General features: G+C 40.6%; 1 protein-coding gene across 1 annotated transcript in view; it reads left to right on the top strand.

Moving 5' to 3' along the window:
- The first annotated feature begins 4,576 nt into the window (after positions 1–4,576).
- LOC124616677 overlaps positions 4,577–22,717 on the top strand; it is a 169,005-nt gene continuing 150,864 nt past the window's right edge. Inside the window, exon 1 of the mRNA XM_047145006.1 lies at positions 4,577–4,656. Within this exon, the coding sequence (XP_047000962.1) occupies positions 4,599–4,656 (58 nt within the window). The 5' untranslated portion in view covers positions 4,577–4,598. The remainder of the gene's footprint in view (positions 4,657–22,717) is intronic.

Raw genomic sequence — 22,717 nt, 5'->3', positions numbered from 1 at the left:
AGAATTGAAATTAAAACTTTGAAAATCGTTTTACACACGGAACTAATATTCGTTATACTGCTCTTCCGCAAGGTTTTTCAGGAGCTTCAAGATGCTAAGAAGATACATCCAGAAAAAAGGACAACAAACATGGGACCCTGTTGCGATGCAAAAGGTAATTGAAGCGGTAAGGAATGATAACATGTGTCGGTCGCGGTGGCCGAGCGGTTCTAGGCACTTCCGTCCGGAACCGCGAGACTGCTACGGTCGCAGGTTCGAATCCTGCCTCGGGCATGGATGTGTGTGATGTTCTTAGGTTAGTTAGGTTTAAGTAGTTCTAAGTTCTAGGGGACAGATGACCACAGATGTTAAGTCCCGTAGTGGTCAGAGCCATTCGAAACATTTGATAACATGTCCTTTTCAGCAGCAGCAAAACAATTCAATATTCTAGGTTATACGCTAAAACGAAGAGTTCTGGGGAAAAGCGAGCAAGAAATCCTTAATTAATTTTTTGAAACAGGAAAGCAGTCTTATGCAATTACAGTAATGTCCTGCAGCGATTAGTATTCCAGTCGGCGAAGCGCAGCAGAATACCACGTCGTTTCAACAAAGAGACTGAAATGGCAAGACCGGGTGGGTAAGATGTCGGAGCTGTAATCGCTGGGCTCACGAGGACAATTTCATGAGCCATAAATTGTGAATGAATTAGACTGTAATAGTAACCCATAATTAATCGTTTATTTTTCTATTGATACCACTAGGAATTGCGACCTTTTTGTGCCAACAATGTATTGCTATACGTTTCTTTCTCATTCATATTGTTGTTCTCTTAATAATAATCAATGGTGAAATATGAACCACAAGCGAACCCATTTTTTGAAACTAAACATCCTATTTGGGAATGGCGACAAAGGTCTGGCCACTTTATCCCACTAGGTAGGGAAAACACTACCCATTTCGCCATTCACTACCCTGATAGATCAGACTTACAAGAGTAATTGCTTGTAAATTACATTTTCCTATTTGATGTTAAATTTAATAAGAAAAGGAAACTCTCATTGATGTCTTCCGGGGTGATATTTTTCTCATCACTGGAGTACAACTACTACTGACGTTCTGTGCACAGATCGAGTAACTTGAGACCCTACTTCATATCCCTTCTCAACTCCCTTTCATAACCTCCGACTCATCTACAGCGAGGTGACGAAAGAAGTGTGATGCCTCCAAATATTGTGCTCAGCAAATATTGTGCAGCAGCTCGACGTGTCGTAGACTCAACAAGTCGTTGGAAGTCCCCAGCAGAAATAATGAGTCATGGTGCCTCATAGCCGTCCATAATGGGGAAAGTGTTACCGGTGCAGGATTTTGTGCACGAACTATGTCCCATAAATTTCCAGTGGGATTTATGTCGGGCGATCTTGGTGGCCAAATTGTTCCAGAATGTTCTTCACACCAATCGCGAAGACTTGTGGCCTGGTGACATGGCACATTGTCATCCATAAAAATTCTATCGTTGTTTGGGAATACGAAGTCCACGAATGCCTGCAGGTGGGCTACCATAACCATTTCCAGTCAGTGATCGATTCATTCCGTGTAAACACGGCCCACACCATTATGGAGCAGCCACCAGCTTGCACAGTGCCTTGTTGACAATTCGGGCCCATGAGTTCATGGGATCTGCACCACACCCAAACCCTACCACCACCTCTTACCAACTGAAATCGGGACTCATCTGACCAGACCACGAGCCTAGGAGAGGCGCTGCAGGCGATGTCTGCTGTTAGCAAAGGCACTCGCGTCGGTCGTCCTCTGACATAGGCCATTAACTCCCAGTTTCGTCTCACTGCCTTAAGGGATAAGTTAATCTTACGTCCCGCATTGATTTCTGCAGTTATTTCGCTCATTGTTGCTTGTCTGTTAGCACTGACAAGTCTAGGCAAACGCAGATGCTCTCGGTCGTTAAGTGAAGGCCATCGACCACTGCGTTGTCTAAGGTGAGAGATAATAACTGAAATTTGGTGTTCTCGGCACACCCTTGACACTGTGGATCTCGATATATTGAAATCCCCAAGGATTTTCGAAATGGAATGTCCCATACATCTAGCACCAACTACCATTCCCCGTTCTACGCCTCTTAATCACCTTCGTGCTGCTATAATAATGGTGGAAAACTCTTCACATGAACAACCTGAGTACAAAAGACAGTTTCACCACCCATTGCCTTTTTATATCTTGTGTACGCGATATGTACCGCCATCCGTATATGTGCAAATTGCTGTCCCATGACTTTCACCTCATTGTAGCCATTTTATTTCCTGCTCCAGTTACAAATGGAACGAGGAAAAAAGATTTTGTGTATGCCTCTGTACAAGTTCTAATTTCTCATATCTTATCTTCGCTGTTCTTACGCGAAATGCATGTTGGCGCCAGCAGAATCGGTCTCCATGCTATCTCCTTTATAGATGGGCCACATTTTCCTAAAATTCTCCCAATAAATCGAAGCCTAGATATTTAATCTAAATGACTGTGTCAAGCAGCACACCACTAATACTGTATTCGAAGTAGTAATAACGTATTCGAACATTTACAAGTGCTTTTCCTACTCATGTAAGCCAATTAACTTTTTCTACATTTGTAGCAAGCTGTAAGTCATCACACCGAATAGAAATTTCGTCTAAGTCATCCTGTATCCTTTTGCAGTCACTCAACGACGAGACTTTGCGGAATCTACATCTACATCCATACTCCGCAAGCCACCTGACAGTGTGTGGCGGAGGGTACCTTGAATACCTCTATCGGTTCTCCTTTCTATTCCAGTCTCGTATTGTTCCTGGAAAGAAAGATTGTCGGTATGCCTCTGTGTGGGCTCTAATCTCTCTGATTTTATCATCATGGTCTCTTCGCGAGACATATGCAGGAGGGAGCAAAATACTGCTTGACTCCACGGTGAAGGTATGTTCTCGAAACTTCAACAAAAGCCCGTACCGAGCTACTGAGCGTCTCTCTTGCAGAGTCTTCCACTGGAGTTTATCTGCCATCTCTGTAACGCTTTCACGATTACTAAATGATCCTGTAACGAAGCGCGCTGCTCTCCGTTGGATCTTCTCTATGTCTTCTATCAACCCTACCTGGTACGGATCCCACACCGGTGAGCACTATTCAAGCAGTGGGCTAACAAGTGTACTGTAACCTACTTCCTTTGTTTTTGGACTGCATTTCCTTAGAATTCTTCCAATGAATCTCAGTCTGGCATCTGCTTTACCGACGATTAATTTTATATGGTCATTCCATTTTAAATCACTCCTAATGCCTACTCCCAGATAATTTATGGAATTAACTGCTTCCAGTTGCTGACCTGCTATATTGTAGCTAAATGATAAAGGATCTTTCTTTCTATGTATTCGCAGCACATTACACATGTCTACATTGAGATTCAATTGCCATTCCCTGCACCAAGCGTCAATTCGTTGCATATCCTCCTGCATTTCAGTACAATTTTCCATTGTTACACCCTCTTGATATACTACAGCATCATCCGCAAATAGCCCCAGTGAACTTCCGATGTCCGTGAATACTACGGATTTATCAGCAACCAGTCGCAGACTGTTGCTCATCTTATCCGTCATATCATTTATACATATATAGAAAAAGAGCAGTCCTGTCACACTCCCTGAGGCACTCCTGACAACATCCTTGTCTCTAAAGAACACTCGTCGTCGAGGACAAAGTACTAAACTATTTTGTAAAAATCTTCGAGCCAGTCATATCTGGGAACCTATTTCGTATACTGGGACTTTCGTGACATCTGCTGTGGGCCACAGTGTCAAACGCTTTCCTGGAAAACTAGGAATATGAAATCTGCCTGTTGCTCTTCATCCATGACTCGCAGCATATCATGTGAGAAATGGTAAGTTGAGTTTCACATGAGCTATGCTTTCTAAATCCTGATGACATGAGAATAGAAACTTTTCTGTCTCAAGGAAGACCATTTGCCTTTCTGCCATGCTTCACCACGACAACGTGATTGCACGCACATGGCTTGATGAACACTCCATACAGTTCACGACCATGGCTAGGCCCCCAGAGTGGACGTTGTTATTAAACCAGTCGAGCACATACGGGTTGCTCTCGATGCCCGAGTATGCTCGATGAGCCCGGGACCAACCACACAAGGAAAGTTAAGAGTAGCGTTGCAAGATGCGTGCACCAGTATCTCTCCACAACGATCTTAATACCTCGTAGAGTCCGTTCCTGGATTTCCCACTGCAGTTTTGAGGACTCGTGGAGAAGTGACTTTCTGTTAATACAACAAACACCCAGTGCCTTATCATAACTTCCGATCACTCAGTGTACTTAAATTACAGTTTGCATATTATTGAACTATACTTCGATTTCGAGACTCTCAGTGGCCTTAAGGGTCATGGATGAAAGCCGATCTCACTTCTTTATTCTGACGCACAACAGCTGATTTGTCGTCAGTGTTCGACTAGCGTCAGATAATAATGATTGAAAGATACGTTTTGAATCTGGAAGAACGCAGTGATATCAGCCGGCCGCTATCTTATCGATGGCAGATAAGTTCGCAGCACTGCACACAGTGCGCCAGGCAATCATCGGAGATGAGGAACCTAGTCATTTTCATATTGCTGTTCGTGTTCGGAGCTGTTTTTATAGCTGGTGAGTAAACAATTCTCTTTTAAGATGTATGATACGACGCTCTAGAAATTTCTTTGATTATTTGAAACTAAGAAATTTCGAGATTAGCATCCAATGAATCCAGAGTGTGTCTGACAAGTCCCTTAGATCGCGCAATGGCCGCCACGACTCGTAAGCCGTCTGCAGAATGATACCGATCTATTCTGTCTGCTGTGTCGATAGTTGTCATAATTTCTTACGAATCATCCGAAGTATTAAAATAACATTCAACTATAAGATCTGAAAGGAATTATTTCCATGAAGTATGCATTTGTGCTTAACAATAACCGTAATAACACTTGTCGCTATTCTTGAAGCGATGAAACCGACAGTACGGTGTGGTATCTGTCAGTACAGATGTGACCTTTTCCTTGTGACAAATTCTACATAGCTATTTATCGGGAATTGAATGACATGGGATGCTATCGGTATAAGAGCTCCAGACTCATCGGAAAAAGCTACTTCCGCGACCAAAGAGTAGCGGTACAGTAACTGTTCTTCTCTTCCGAAGATGGTGCATACTATCAACCACAGGGCAAAAGAAACGAAACTGCTGAAATTACTTATGAACTACTTGTCGCGGGGTATTACTGTGGGTCTATTTTTCAGGCTTGACCTGTATCCTTACGCTGTGACTAGTGTTTTCACGTCGATTAACACAATGCCGGTATAGCTGCGATTTACCACAGACATGCTGTTCGTACCGCCGGAAAATGTGTACCACATGTAAGACAAAAAGATCGATATTGATGTAATATACTTATCAGATATGTTAAGTTAGTGGTGGTCACCTCCATAGTAGAACCCGTTCCATTCCACACGGTTCTTTTTCGTTTCTTCTCAAGACACATCTGCACGCTGTTATCACGGTTGCTTAGCAGCTCCGGTGTTTTACCCTTCCGCCGGATCACAAGAGTTCACGGTCGAAAAACTGTCTTGTTCTAACTCACAGTTAATAATATTTACATAGTAAAGCGAGGAGACTTCCATTTCGTGTCGAGGAACCAGCCAAAGCGACATAAATAAGTATAGAACAGCGTATAAAGTTTTGCATTTTAAGAGAAAACCAACGCACTATACAAGAGCGCATGAATAAATTAAACCTCTGTTTTTAAGCATTTCGTCAAGAAAAACTTGGCTTCGGCGGAAATTCTGCAGTTGTTTTGTTAAGCCTTTAGATTGTTTAATGATTTGGTTGTGAGGAATTGTGAATTTAAAGGCTCCTTAATATTGAGGAAAAGACGTGTGGGGGTATTAATATCTCCATAGTCTTACCGTTGTTTAAGTCTCTTTGGTTATACACTCGAATAAACGTATAACGATTTTTTAAATTCACGATTGTCTGGTAACAAAGTGTATACGTTAAGTTTACTGTTTTCTACTCTTATGAGTCATCATCATAACTAAAAAAAAATACAGAAACGGGAAAAACAAAGTTACTATTAAGTATAAAAAATAAAAACTACAGAATAAAATAGAAAAGTAAATCTCCCCATATCTTGTTACAATAGTAACTTGACGGACAGTCACCTAATACTCGTCTTCGTCATTTGACATCAACTGCTGTTTCTGCTCACGTGTCGTACTTACAAAAAGGAACAGCGACTAAGCATATGTAAAAACATTATTGTTAAAGACGCATAATTATTTTGCCAGCACAGGATCACAAAATAAAAAAGTAGAATTAAATGACAAATATCTCAGAACAGCCGCCAGCGTTCGCGATCTGGAGGCAGGCTCTTATTTTCTTATTATTCTTTTCTGTTGGGGTTGTGTGTCCACAACGGATAGGTTGGTCAAGACAAATGTAGTCTAATGCAACAGTGTCAAATATCACGTAACGAAGCTTCTGTGGAAATATATGAACGTAAAGCTACAGCAATGCAGAGTGGTGAAAGGTTTAGATTTAAATATGGCACTGGACGAAGAAAAGTAGCTTGTGTAAAATTTGCAACAATGCGAGCTCTCCATTGGAACCGTTGTTATTAAAAGCAAAACTATGATAATTATGAACACCTGGCGAAAACTAAATTCGATGAAGCAGCATAACAGTGGACGAACAAAAGTGTGTGTTTTAAGGGTTATTTTTTTCTTTACTTAGAAATGTGTGCTACAGACTTGCAAGGATACATTTGTGGGAATTTCACCCTCGAGTGACGATCTGTTGTGTGCGATTACCTCTGCCAGACATTTCTTTGGAGTGTTGCATGAGTTAGTTGTTTGCTTTTTCTATAGTCTCAGGATATTTCAAATGTGCTCAGGAATGTTACAAATAAAATATCGTCAGTCTTATTCCGTAGTCTGCTTGACTATCGTTCCTGTACCCACCTACCTGCGATTCTCACATACCCCCATTATGATGGTCAAAGTAACATACACAGGGGGCTGCAATATATTCTCTTCGCCTTTACCATGGGCTTTTATTTCATTAGCTGGTTTATTTATTAGAATAACGATTAGAAAATTATAGGGAACACTAACAGAAGTGCTTTAAAACACCCTGCACGGTTACGACATAAAACTGTTGTTAAAGTTGATGTTAAGCATCCGTCTATAAGAACGAACAAAGGGAGTCGACTTTCTTTGAAATAAGATATGTCCAAATCTTCCGTAACCAGACACAATTTTCCGTTACATGTAACATCTAACATTATTTCTTGTTAGCTCACTGTACTCGCCTGAGTGTTCGCCCTCTCTGTCTTCTCGTGGCTACGAAGATGTCTTCTAAGTTTAAGTAATTCAAATATTAAAATTTTGAAAATATGTTTGATGTCGTGTCTTAAATGAACAGCTTTCTTTCTTTGTACAAACAAGTTCTATCGTCACTATTCTAACAAAAGTAATATCAGGACTTTATACGGTTTATTTTGTTCTTTACTTAGAAATGTTCTCCTAATGACTTACAAAGATTTACCCGTGGGGACTTCGCCTCCAAGCGACGATCTGCCGTGCGCGATTACTTCTGCCAGATGTTTTCCTTGGAGTGTTGCGTAAGATTTTTCTATAGTCTCAATGTATCGCACATGTGCACAGGAATATTGCGGATAAAATATTGTCAGTCTTATTCCACAGTCGGCTCCAGTGTCGTTCCCAGTACGTATCTTCATTGTGATGGTCGAAGTATTTAGATTAGAGTTGCACAGGTCCAGATATCCTACATGCAAACGAAATGGGTTAAAAGCAATATATAATTATAGAGAAAACTTAAATCACGGACATTATAAGCCGGTTTGGAAGGCACGACCAAAAATAATGACTAGAACAGAACATTCGAAGAAAACATTATAGGAGATTTAAGGATTAATAAAAAATAAAATTCCCAGTAAACATGATTGTTTTTATTTGCGACTAACTCCAGTAAGTATGTGTGCATTAAACACACACACACGCACACGCACGCGCACACACGCATGCGCGCACGCCTTATGTAAACTTGTGAAAATTATAAACTTATGACAAAGGCATAGTGTTTATACAGATCAGACCGCTGCAACAGGCCACCGAGAAATATACCCACAACGAATAAATGTACTGAGACTCTGTTTTCGACGAGTTTTAGCGGATAATAAGGCGAATTTTATAACGTATAAAGCATCCTCAACACTATTAGGCAAGGGGTCGTAGCGCTTAAAGTTCTGGCAACTAGACTCCTTTCGGCAATAGCGGGTTTCAGTTCCTCATCCGTCCTTCTGCTCTGTCTCTAATGACATAGTCATCCACGGGACGTTAATCTTTTTTCCGTCATTTTTCATCGAGACTCGGGGCTCTCTCGAAATTATCAACATTAAATGAACTATGTATGCAACAAACAGTACTTGCAATCCGGGCTCGGTGACATTTACAGGCAATTCTTGGCAGGCAAGATGCATCACCAGACCTCAATACGTTGTCTGCTCGACGACTCGCCACCCAGAGTATTCATGGGAGCAGTAGTTGTCCAGGCACCCGGAGATTTCACGAAGAGAGCTGTCGCGTTGGTTAAAACACTGGTCTGATTTTCGAGAGAGGTGAGGTTCAAATGCCTATTCTGTCAATCTGAAATCTGATGCAGGTTTCCCATGATTAATTGAAAGTACGTCAGGTGAATACCGGGACGGTTTCCTTAAACATTGTCATAAGACTCAGCTCTTTATCTCTAATGACCTTGTTCTCAGCGGCACGGAAAGATCAAGTCCATAGGAACTTGTGTGCCAGCAGATGCTATCAAAGAGGCCAGCCGTGCGAATAATTGCTCCAAATACATTACGTTCGAGCTGACCCAATGACAGTTATTAGTGCTTAATTGATGGCATAATCAAAAGAGTGTCACCAGCTTAAGCCAAATTTTCTTAGAGTTGTATGTGCGCCAGAAATGTGTCGGAGATACTGTAAAACTCCTACATTCATCCCAGTCTCTGAGAATCTATAGCAAGGAAAGATGTAGTCCGTGGAATCATCTTGTTCTCTTAGTGGATGTCGTGGTGATGAGCATTCTCCTTCACTTCAACTTTTCGCTGCCATTGCATTGGCTCTTGCATGTAAAAGGAAGTGGCAGCTTCTCAACCAATGTTCTCCTTTAGCACTGCCCTTAACTGCTGATCGCCATCATTGTGTATCCTGGTCCAACATGTGGCAGAAACTGTACTGTTTGCCTGAATCTTCCAGACATGCTCCATCTCTCGACCTCAGCATTTCCACCCACTACGACAGGTGTCAGTAAGCTTTTCCCCAACAATGTTCAAAGAATGATTACAATTATTTTTTCCAACTGGTCTGCTTTGTTTACATAATGTAATCAGTAGTTCTAGAGGATTTGACTTTTTCTATTTCGTTACACGACTTCGGTAAAACCTTCTTGTGATTCCATCTTTCCAACGCACATTGACGGTGGGGTACTATAATAGCGACGTTTACACATGTCTCGTATAGACTTACCTTTGCTGTATCTTGTGTCTGCAAAATGATTTTTGTAGGCTTTACTCCTCCTAATCTAACGTAGAAGAGTAGTAGCCACCAAATCTTTTATCTTCATCCAATTTTTCTTAGGCAGCATATGTTTAAATATAATTTATCCCTTTCATGCTGAGCAAAGTGTTTCGTTAGTGCTTTCATTTATCCTGTCGGGAATCCTCTTGTTTTTCATTCTCTGTAAGTGTCTGTAACATCTCAGCCTTGATGTTTCCATCCTGTTCTGCAAGTGGTCGCCGGCTGCAGTGGCCGAGGGGTTCTAGGCGCTCCAGTCAGGAACCGCGCGACTGCTACGGTCGCAGGTTCGAATCCTGCCTCGGGCATGGATGTGTGTGATGTCCTTAGGTTAGTTAGGTTTAAGTAGTTCTAAGTTCCAGGGGACTGATGACCTCAGATGTCAAGTCCCATAGTGCTTAGACCCATTTGAACCATTTGCAAGTCTTCCTCTTTCACTGTTTCCCTTTCCTTTTCATTCTTCATGCTATCTCTTCTTATTACCCCCAACCTACTTCCCAAGAACTTGATTTCACATGCCTGCAATCTGCTCACATCTCTTTTCTTCATTACCCATGTTTTACATGCATAGGTCAGTATGCTGTCTCACGTAAACCTAAAATCAAATAGATGTTTTTTTCTCCTAGCATATGGCGTCATATCGCTCCCAGTCTTCATATACAGTTCGATGTCATAGATTACGTCACATTTCCTGTTCCAAGCAGACTGTTTATGTGTAGTAATTCCGTGTAAACGTCTTGATCACTAAAAATTTTATTTCTCAAGCGTTTCCAATAATCGTCATCGATAATTTATGCTAGGAAACCTCATGTAAGTGAGCAATACTAGAAAAACGTACAATACCATTTGCAGTTGCTGTTAGGTGTATTTGCAAAAGATGCTATTTTGAGACGCCTGGCATGCGATTTCTTAAAATAACATCTTTTGCAAATACGCCTAATGGCAATTGCACATATGATAGTAAGTTTTGCTTGTATTGCTCACTTGCATAAGCTTCCTTAAGCGTACTTTATCTTATGACAATTACTCGAAACGTGTCATAAATGAAGTTTTTAGCGATCACGACGTTTCCATGGAATTACTACATGCCAAGTCTGGATGTTTGCGCACCTTGAAAATGGATGACTTCACCGCCGGCCGGAGTGGCTGAGCGGTTATAGGCGCTACAGTCTGGAACCGCGCGACCGGTACGGTCGCAGGTTCGAATCCTACCTCGGGCATGGATGTTTGTGGTGTCCTTAGGTTAGTTAGGTTTAAGTAGTTCTAAGTTCTAGGGGACTGATGACCTCAGAAGTTAAATAAGTCCCATAGTGCTCAGAGCCATTTGAACCTTTTTTTTTATGAGTTCACCAGTCAAATGGAACAGACTCTTTGGACTAACGTACTGCTGCAGTTATTTAGCCTCACTATATCTTCATTGTAACTAGCGGGCTGCGTTTTACTTTTGCGTCTGGCTAGAAGTGGGAAACGCCAACTAGCTTAACATACGGCTCTAGTTGGCTGCTCCTATTAAAACAAACCAGCTTCGGCGCATGATGTACTAGCTGCGTTCAAAAAATAAAGGGAATTTTTGTTTTTTGTAAATAATTAAATATTGGTCTGCATCAGTGTTATCCTCTTCAAAATATTCCTCATTATATTTTATCCACTTACGCCAGCGCCTTATTCAATCCCTTAAAGACACCTGAAACTCTGTCTTTCGGGGACTTTTAAACTCTCTCGGCGTAGTTAACCTATGCTTGTAAAGCGACGGAAGTGTTATTTTCGGCCAAAAATTCACAAACAGGCAACAAAAAGTAACGCAAAAGCCATGAACTGCTTCGCCACAAAGTATGTGGTTTGTTTTTCGGATTGCTTCAGACAAATATCCTTGAACTTGTAATTATCACTCCTTATTGAGTGTTCGACCTTTTTGTAAGAACTAATAGTGTACTATGTCGTTAAAATAAAAGACCGCAGTGAGCATAACTTTCTCACATTACCGCACTTGTCGATATTTTCTCGATCTTAGCTATCTATAAGGCTTCCATCGGGATGACTAAGCCTTAGTTTCGATGCCACGTGCGTAAACGCATCATTCATCACCTGTTACGAACATTTCAGTAGTTCTGCATTGCTGCTGATTTCATCTAGAACTTGCATTCGCCACTGTGTTTGTTCGAAATTTAACAGTTTTAAACAGTTTTTGCTGCTACACATTTCATACTAAAAACTTCCATAAATATTCATGCCATAACCCAATTGATACATTTTTATCATCAGAGAATTCTCTGAGTGTGATACGCCGTCAGTGCAAAATCATTTCTTTTACTTCTGCCGCGATTTTATCAGTTGTTGATTTGCCGGGGTTGTCGACGGCGCTATCTTAAACACCAATACCCTGCATTCTTCGAAATGTGTATACAACTCCTAAGTAATTGTTTTACTCAAAGCAGGCTTATCGAAGGTATTATATTGAACATTTCTAAAATTTTAGTGCATTTTATTTCGTTTTCGTAACAAAATTTAACAAATGTTCTGTGATACATTTCGTACAAAATAAATACTTGGCGATACTGCCAAAACACATGAAACCTTTTTGACAGATGGCAACAGAATAAACATCCGATATGGCTGACAGTGTACAGATACTTGAATTAAAACTTTTGGGCTGAGACGCTGTGGTCGATATACAGGGTATTTATAAATGAATATCGGGATTTTAACGCTTTATAATATTTATTACATTAAACTTACAGTTATAAATTATATGTCAAATGAAAGAGCAACTCAAACAGTTTTACCAAGAACCTTATTAATGTCCAATGTGAGCACCATTTGTCACACGGCACACATCAAGTCTATAGCCCAAGCGCTGGATAGGCCATAAGGGGCCCAATGACAGGGCTTGTTTTGCATGGCCTCCACGTTCACCTGACCTAACGCAATGTGATTTTTTCCTTTGGGGCTTCATCAAGGATTGTGTGTACGTGCCTCCGCTACCAGCTGACCTCCCTGAATTAAGAAACCGGATTGAAGCAGCTGTTGCTACAATCATTGAAGACACACTTATCAACGTTTGGGAAGAACTCGGCTACAGACTTGATGTGTGCCGTGTGACAAATGGTGCTCACATTGAACATTAATAAGGTTCTTGGTAAAACTGTTTGAGTTGCTCTTTCATTTGACATGTCATTTGTAACCGTAAGTTTAATGTAATAAACATTATAAAGCGTTAAAACCACGATATTCATTTATAAACGCCCTGCAGTTGTCTCTTTATCTTCGAAGATCTCCCGCACTCGGAGACGAAACGTGGGGGAATAGTTTTATGTATCTCAGCCCGGAAGTTTTAACTGAAGCAAACACGGCTGTGAAAGTCAACATGGTATGACTTAGAGGTGAGCGAGAATTCGCGTGTCTGTTACAAATCACAGTATGTAAATAAGTTATACACAACTGCAACCAGTCACTTTTTTTTCAATAATAATGCTTTATTACATGAACCGGTTTTCGAACCCTTTCGGGTTCATCTTCAGATGATTTTGGGAGGATCCGGGAAGTTACATCATTACTGGTAGTAGCATAATGCTGGGTGCTGGTTCTATGGCAGAAAGATGGGTCACACTTTAATGTATCGCCTTGACTATTGCTTATCTGTCGATATGGATGTAAATTTAGTTTTTACTTACTGCAACAGTAATGATGTAACTTCCCGGATCCTCCCGAAATCATCTGAAGATGAACCCGAAAGGGTTCGAAAACCGGTTCATGTAATAAAGCATTATTATTGGAAAAAAGTGACTGGTTGCAGTTGTGTATAACTTACTTACATTCAATATACAGTCACGGTTCTAAAATATGCGTAATGGATAAGCATAACAAATCACAGTGATTGAGAAGTCATACATATCACAATAAGAACTTTACAAAATCTGGTTGCGGTTTCAGCCACAACAAAAAGGCGCAAGTAGCACATTACAATCGACACCGTGTGCTATCTGTTCTCCGAATTTCGGACTTCTTCCTGTGAAACTTATGTCATGCTACCGAGTCCAGCTGCGATTTCAGTGACAAGTTGCAAGTAGAGGACGCAAGTAGCAATTAAAAGCCGGCCGGAGTGGCCGTGCGGTTCTAGGCGCTACAGTCTGGAACCGAGCGACCGCTACAGTCGCAGGTTCGAATCCTGCCTCGGGCATGGATGTGTGTGATGTCCTTAGGTTAGTTACGTTTAATTAGTTCTAAGTTCTAGGCGACTGATGACCTCAGAAGTTAAGTCGCATAGTGCTCAGAGACATTTGAACCATTTTTGAGCAATTAAAAAGCGCTGTTAACATTCAACGCTATGTGCCACCTGATGCCCTAAATTCGCACTACTATTTTTCTTTATGACACGCTATCGAATCTAATTGCGATTCCTGTGACAAGTCGCAACTAAAAGTCGCAAGTAGCAACTAAAAAGCACAGTTAATACTAGATGCCGCCATCTATTGACATATGTCCGCACTTCGTTCTAAGAACCTTGAGTCCCACGATATGGATGTATTACGTATCTATGGTCGAAGAAATGAACCAGGAAGCTAGTTTGCTCTGATCCCGGAAGTTTCATGAGATATTTAAACATATTTTTCATCATAAAACCTAAAACTGCAGTGTAATTTCAGAAAACAGATGATGGATAAATCTGCGATGAGTATTCCGATGCGTATTACACACATGTATCATAAATAAACTACTAAAAATGCAATCTTGGTGTCTACTACGTAACTTTTACCAAATGTTTAACAGTTGTATTCACAAGACTAATAATTTTTTTCTGACAGCACAATACGTAGTTAGACTTATGTCTGTATTTTCGAATATTGCATAAATACTTTCCCAATGTCAACGTATAGCTGCCAAGTAGCCGGCCGAAGTGGCCGTGCGGTTAAAGGCGCTGCAGTCTGGAACCGCAAGGCCGCTACGGTCGCAGGTTCGAATCCTGCCTCGGGCATGGATGTTTGTGATGTCCTTAGGTTAGTTAGGTTTAACTAGTTCTAAGTTCTAGGGGACTAATGACCTCAGCAGTTGAGTCCCATAGTGCTCAGAGCCATTTTTGAACTGCCAAGTCAACACTTTCCATTGTTTTTACTTGCACGTCTTCAACCTTAAAACGGGCAACCTTCCAACCTAACGTAGGCCTTGGGCTACGCTGCAGCTCAGTCTGTCTGTTATCATAACAACATTCAAGGCGTGAGGGACGGACCACACCACGGGTCAATACCACAATCTAGCAAGTCTTTCTCGCTAAATACGCAGCAGAAAATTTTGGGGTGTGGGATGGCTTAAACAAGGTGAGAATGGAATTTTCATTATTCATGGACTGTGCAGTTTACATTTCAAATCATATAATGACTTCAATGGCACACTGTATCAATACTCATTTTTCACATTTATGTTATCAATTACGGCTCTTTTACACTGCGAGTTCTTCGAAAGTCGTCTTGAATCTTCATGATGAACTCTTCTAGATGTGGATGGGTACATAGAGCAGCCAGTAATCGAAATGCGTCTGGAAAATCACGAGGATTATTAAACATTTATAGTGCTACTAATTACTAGCAACATAGTTCATATTATACAGCTGCTAATATTTCTGGTATGTCTGTGGGCAGGGTGGTAAATCGCAGTTAAGGATCGCAGTTACCGAGAAGTAGCATTCACAGAAATCACTGATATGGGAAAATCGTAGTTTAGCCCATCCCTAGTAATTGGTCTACACAGAAATATTCATACATATTTACCTTCACAACAACGACAAAATGGTGCGGATCGGACTAGTTAACTGAAATCAGTGTTTCATTGCTCCTAGTACACATTCGAAAAGCTGGATTATTTTGTCTTAGAACTGTCCAATATCGAATAATCTGTGAATTTTTGTGGAGCCATCCATTTAAAAAGTAACGCTGCGGTCTTCCAGTTAACCGAAGCCCAGTGCCACTAAGAACGGGAATAAAGCGTATGAGAGGATGTATCGAAACAGACAGGCTAAGACAGGCCCAGGTCTAAGTCTCCTTGGGCCCAGTGGCTAGACTGCAAATAGTGCTTCACATATTAATCGTTAATTTCTCGAAAGCATGTGGGGCTTGCGGAACAATAATTTCGACGAAAGAAGCACTATTTTGTTGGTAATTTGAGTATAATAATTAGTGTACAGAAAACAGCTCCAACAACAGAACAGCGTTTTGCTTCCTGTCTTGCTAATTCCTCGTCTAACGTCTACTTTCGTACACAAAATCAGATTACATGCTAAACGCAGTGCAATCTTCCAAAAAAGTCTGGACACAGCAGCGAGGAAATCCTGTCAATGCCAGTCCAGTATCTTCGATTTGGATTGATCCCCCAACAGCCACTGAACGGGGTGCCATCAAGGAGTGTGCAAATAGGAGACCTACACTGTATTCCATAGCTGATTTATCGACGTATATGGGGTTTAACTAAATTTCCTTTACAGATTTTGAAGACTTGTAGTGGAGACCACGACAGTTAAGTTTAGCATAGGAACACACGTATGGAAACATACCGTTTTCCTGCTACATGCAACATACCACAACACACTCTGACTCCTGCTACTTGTCCTCTGGATCCACTTACAATTAGGGCTCAATGAGATGCGCATCGATATCAACATAGGTATGATACATAAATACCGTGTTCCGGTCCACATGGTCACCAATCACTGTTCCTCCTGCATCCAACACAACCATAGCGAGCACCAGTAGATCTTCCTTGGATGCCAGAGAGGTCCCGTAAATCAAGGATTTCATGTGATCCTACAGGTAGTAGTCTAGCAGGTTCAAATCGGGAGAACATGCAGGCCAAGCAATCCGGCACCATGACCTATCCACTGTTGTCCAAATCATTGGTCCACATGATCTCGTACTGCATGTGAAAAATAAGGATGTGTGCCATCATGCTGGAACCACATCTTTTTATGTATACGCAGCGATAAATCTTCGAGGAGTCCATGCTGTATGCTGTCAAGTAATTGCAAGTATTTGGCATCCATGAGATGGCAGAAGAAGGTATGGCCTAATCACATGCCCATCCTTTATTCCTTCCCACATGTTCAGATTGTATCATTGCTCAAAGCCATGGGAGCACAGATTATAGGGGTTTTTGTCAGCCCCCACATGACAGTTGTGAAAACTGAGAACACTTTCCCTAATGAACTTGTCTTCTTCTGTAAAGAGGATTTGCTGTAGGGAGTCAGGCTCGTCCACATAATGGTGCAAGAACCATCTGCAGAAGTGGGTTTCTTGACACAAAATCATGGACCTTCATTGCCTGTATTACCTGGGGATGGTATGTGTAGCTGCTGCCCATGGGCAACACACCTGACAGACTGGTGATCCACATTCAGTCTACCTCCCTTGTTTCTGATACTCATCATCGCATCCTCTTCCACTACATGGAGTACAACTCTTCACACTCGTATCTGTGGAGCCACTGTGGAGCACCACTGTCAGTCCTGCTGATGGTGAATGTACCTATCCCTGAGGATAGCTGGTACACTGTAGCAAAGAGTGAGCGCAAAGCTGCCTGGTGTTGTGGAAAACACTTAGCACCCAATTGGCGAGCAGCCCTCCCACTGCAGGGAGCTTTGCTGTACAATAACATCATGCCTGTACTCTGCAAATGTGTAGTTAACCTTAGTCAACAGCAACACACTAAAAATAAAATGTACACACAGCTTGCATTCTGTACTACAGTGAATGTTTAGTACTGTACAGTAATATAGTATGAACAAAGACCATGAGCACAACAGCAGGTACAAACCTTTCTGCACAGACCAAAATATCAATTGAAGTGCATGTAAACAAACCTGTATTGGGCATGGGACATCAGGTGACCAGTGAATGGTATACATAATGCACTAGTCAGTGGCATCGAAAATGTGGTAAGCGTGAAAGTGTATTGTGGTACGTATTTTGTGCGTAGCGGGAAAACGGTATGATTCTGGATATAAGTTTCTATGTTAAGCTTAAATGCCTTGGTTCCCACCACAATTCATCAATGTTTGTGACGCGAATTTAGTTACACTCTGTATATTCTAACACCCATCATAACACTGTACACCTTTATAAATGAATGTACCAGAGCCATGTACATAATGATCATTATACCCATAAAACATTTGTGACTGTGTACATAACTTCCTTGCAGATAGAACTCAACACATAAGTCTTGACCAAAAGAAAAAAAAATGACTCTGAGCACTATGGGGCTTAACATCTGAGGTCATCAGTCCCCTAGAACTTAGAACTACTTAGGTAAACCTAACTAACCTAAGGACATCACACACATCCATGCCCGAGGCAGGATTCGAACCTGCGACCGTAGCGGACGCGCGGTTCCAGACTGAAGCGCCGAGAACCGCTCGGCCACACTGGCCGGCTCTTGACAAACAAAATCAACAAACCTGAAGGTAATTTCAAGAATGCTCTAAACGAGTGTTATAGGGTTGCCCACCAGTACCTTGGTGAGTGCGGGTGCATGAAAGCTTACCAGCAGAACCACCTAAACGACTTGGAATCATTAGGAGACAGCGCTCGCCTGCACTGTATGACAAGCTTGATGTATTACTATTTAGTTCTCTCAGTATGTTAAGAGTTTTCTTATTGGGAAGGTACACAAAAAATGGGGATACATCAAAATATTTACGAATTATAATAGTTTTTCCTTGCCCCATGAATGGAGCTGTTAAAAGTCAACAGCTATTGTTAGTTTATACGTTTGTTATATAGGTCAGATAACAGTTAAAAAATAATTGCATAGCACCCAACAGTGTTTAAGTTATTGGTTTATATCCACCTGCAGACCAGTGTAATTCATCAGTGCATGTGCAGCTCGCCTACTGATAATTATTGTTTCAAGTGTTTAGTACTTTCTTTCAGTACAGCTATTTATTAACTTTGAGTTAGCGTTGTGTTTGTTGATAATATTTGTTCACAACATCCTGAGTAAAATGGTAATGAACTTTCTGGACCAAGTCTATTGCCTGGCGACAGCGAGGAACCACGCCAGTTTGTAACCTCCCCACAAAAAATCAAAAAATAATATAAATAGTATTCACATTTAGTGTAACCTCCCCACAAAATATATTCGTTAACCTACTAATAATACAATGTGACTAATCTCTTAATAAAAAATTGTCGCTCACTTATAACCTTTCAATAATGACTGTGAATTTAAACTGGTAAATTTTGGACGTCAGCAGTGCTGTGTCATGGCCCTGAAAGATCATTCTGAAAAAAATTGAAAATTCTTACCTCAATGAGGTCGCCGGATAACGCATATATATCTGCTCCTATAAGAAATTATTCTGGCACAGCCCTGTGCGGATGATTCTGCTGCTGGTAAGACCAACTGTTATTAAACTTACGCTGAAAACTGTGCTCATTACTTTTACGTCTGTCATAATAATCGTTGCTATACGGCGCGTTGCGATAGGAATTGAAATGATGTGTTTTCTGTACATACTGATTTCCTTGTTGCTGTGCGTTACTGTTCGGTGGAGCCGACGCTATACGTGTAGGCGGCGAAACATTTAAGCTTCGTTGACTTGCAAACCACATTGTTGGTTAGGTATGCTAACCGGCTGGTTTTGTTGTTGTCGTGGGCAAACCCTCTATTGTTGCCAAAATGTCTCTGCGATAGCTGAAAATTTTGTACATATTGATGATTAAAATTTTGTCTGTTATTGAAGTTCTGGTGGTTGTCATTTCGCGAGTGTCTAATGAAAACTGTCACTTTCGGTAAAACTTGTCATATTAGGTTTTCTTTGCTCATTCTTAATCCTAGATAGATCGATAGTTGAAGAGCTGTTTTGACAGATATAAAGGATAGTAAAAGAGAAGGCAGCAGTGCAGAAAGCTAAAGATGAAATAGCACTACTAGGCTCGGGGCCCTGTGCACGCTACGGCACGTATTCATCGAAGTGTAATGAATCCCCTGAGGTCACTTACGCGCTGCAAATAAATTTTAGTTTCTGCTTTAGAGGCAATGCCGGTAAAAACTCAAAAGCAAATTGTTGTATCCAGATCAAGTGGTGTATCTGTGTTCTGTCATTCTTAAATACCTTAAATTTTCTCACGGATAGAAAGTGTTTGTAACCATAATTATCGTCTCTGAGTGTCTGAGCACGTTCAGGATTGCATGGGAATCTATTTGTCTGTGTCTGTTCGGAATCTAAGTCACATACTCTCTCTAAATTACCTAAGTTATACCGGTTGTGTGACTGTGACAAATGTTCGGAATGTGGCGTATGCTGTGACGTGTTAGTGACTGAAACATTTTTCATTTGTGTCACTTTAAAACGTTCGTCAATTTGGCTGTTCTGTTGTTCAAATTTCTTATCGACTTCCGCATCCAGTATGTCTGAAAGTTCTGCTGACATTAATTTAAACTCGTCGCATAACTGTGTTGCTTTTTCAGAACATTGTTCAGTGACTGCACTACTTTCATCTCTAAGTAATTTCGTTGCGGCTACACGTGTACTACTTAATTCTTGTGCAACAGATCTAATTTCTTCGCTACTGTTCCTAGCACAAGCCTTAATTTCCTCACGTAATTGTTCTTTAGTATCATGACGTTGCACGGTAACGGCTGTAATCTGCTCACTAAGTTGTTTGTTCTGTTCGTTAAGGTTGTCGTGTTTTTCATTCGACTGTTTGAAACTTTCATTAAGTTGTTTGCACGATTCAGTAAGTTGTTTGAAATTGTTGTCGAATTTTTCATTAAGTTGTTTCAAATGGTTATCTAGTATTTCATTAAGTTGTTTGGAATTGTTGTCTAGTTTTTCATTAAGTTGTAACAATACTGCCATAACTTGATCCATGCCAAAGGTAGCGACTCTATTTTCTATGATGTGTGATGGTGTATCTGCATGTGACACGTTTTGAATAACCCTTTGGTCATTCTCTGATTCTTGAAAAGGTTTGCCAATCGGACGTGCACTGTTGGTCAGTACATCGGAATCAAATAAACTTGACGTGTTTTGTGAATATTGTTCACCTTCATTAGAAACATTTATCTGTTCACTGCATAAATTCTGCAAGTCAGGTGTGACAAAGTGGACAGCGTTCATTGTAACGGAACGTGCCGCATCATAATTGTCGTTAAATTAAGTGTGGACATAATTGAATGTGTTTGCACATCATTAGGATTTAAATCAATACTAGTAATCGGCACGCACTGATTATCTGTAATTAGGGGATTATCACTATTACACTGGGTATCGCTAGTATTATCGGTCAAATTATTCGAGTCGGCAATTTCACTCATTGCACATCGCGATGTACTGTTAACAGTTTTTCACGGCATTTTCACAAATCAAAATTAAGCACAAAATGAAACAAAGACAAAGCAAAATTGGAACAAATACAATTACAACAAAGAGCAATAAATTGCCGATGATCTGTGAAAGAAAGAGTGACAAATTAGTGAATGCGTTGCGCCAGATGCAAACTACAGTTAATATTATGTAAATAAGAGCAGATATATAACTGACTACCTCTCAGAAATTCGCAAAGAAAATACGATCCTGGCCGGTTGTCGACAAGTGTAACCTCCCCACAAAAAATAAAAAAATAATATAAATAATATTCACATTTAGTGTAACCTCCCCACAAAATATATTCCTTAACGTACTAATAATACAATGTGACTAATCTCTTAATAAAAAATTGTCGCTCACTTATAACCTTTCAATAATGACTGCGAATTTAAACTGGTAAATTTTGGTCGTCAGCAGTGCTGCGTCATGGCCCTGAAAGATCATTCTGAAAAAAACTGAAAATTCTTACCCCAATAAGGTCGCCGGATATATATCTGCTCCTATAAGAAATTATTCTGGCACAGCCCTGTGCGATGCTGGCCGATAGATTTGTCATTTGTGAAAGGAAACAACTGATTTTTCTTTCAATAATCGGGATGACCAAGGATTGAGAAATTAGTAAATTCTTCAAATTGAAATGAATGATCGTCAAAAGTTACTTTTTATGAGAAAGATTATTATTAAGAGATTTTTTTAAAACATTTACATGGGACTTGAGATAACAATACTACATATGCGCGAGGCTGCTTTTACCTTACATTATATCGCTCAGGCTCCGCCATCGCTCCCCGCGACCGGTCCAGCCAACACGATACACCAGACTGCTCGCTAGCAACTACTTACTGCTACTGCTACACAGTTCCTACTGCAGTCAACACTGCTCTTTGGTCTCAGATTCTCTTATACCATACATATCGCAGGCAGCGCGTGAGCAATACATCGAAATTACATCTGCTCGACTGCGCTAGCAACAAATTCTTTAATCATGGACCTCTTACAAGTTGCCTAAATGCTGGGGTAATTATGTTGCAAACCAAGGTGGTGGTAAGTCATGCCCCTCCCCTCCAGTCACAGTGTAGTAGTGCTCATTACAATGAAACAGCTAGTCACAATGTAGCCCCACAGCAACCACCTTGGCTTTCTTCAAAAATATCCAAAAAATTTGAAGTTTTTCTTCATGTTCGGAAGTATTTATCCATGAAATTACGTAAAAGGTGTAAATGAAGTAATTTCAAATATAAAATACATCAGCAACTCCAGCCCCCCCCCCCCCCCCAACACGCACACACGTCTTTCATCTTTCACTATCTATCTTTTTTCATACTTCACTAAAAACAACTGTACGTATTCAAAATGTATTTTCTCATCGGTAGATTTCATCTTGCATCTGTTTATTTCATTTGCTGTGGTACATGACAATGAGTGTATAACATACTCATCAAAATAGTTAAAAAGATCCATTTGTTTATGTAATGTAATTAACGATTTAAAAATATGTTGCCAAGGATGAGTTTAACTTCAAATTCTATTCTGCAAAATTCAAAATCTGAACTAAAATCAGCTACTGCTTTATGCTCATGTTGCTTGTCATCACCAATAGGTGACAGTACTTTCAAATGTGCACAGTCAGATTATTGTACCACACTTGATGTAAAACACACTGGAATCTCAAATAAAACATTTTCCACTTGCAAATAATTATTCTACAATTTTTCTCAAAAGTCA

This window comes from Schistocerca americana, chromosome 5 (genome assembly GCF_021461395.2).
Source record: "Schistocerca americana isolate TAMUIC-IGC-003095 chromosome 5, iqSchAmer2.1, whole genome shotgun sequence".
Lineage (NCBI taxonomy): Eukaryota > Metazoa > Arthropoda > Insecta > Orthoptera > Acrididae > Schistocerca > Schistocerca americana.
The sequence above is the reverse complement of the archived record's forward strand: the minus strand, read 5'-3'. Positions and strand labels throughout refer to the sequence as shown.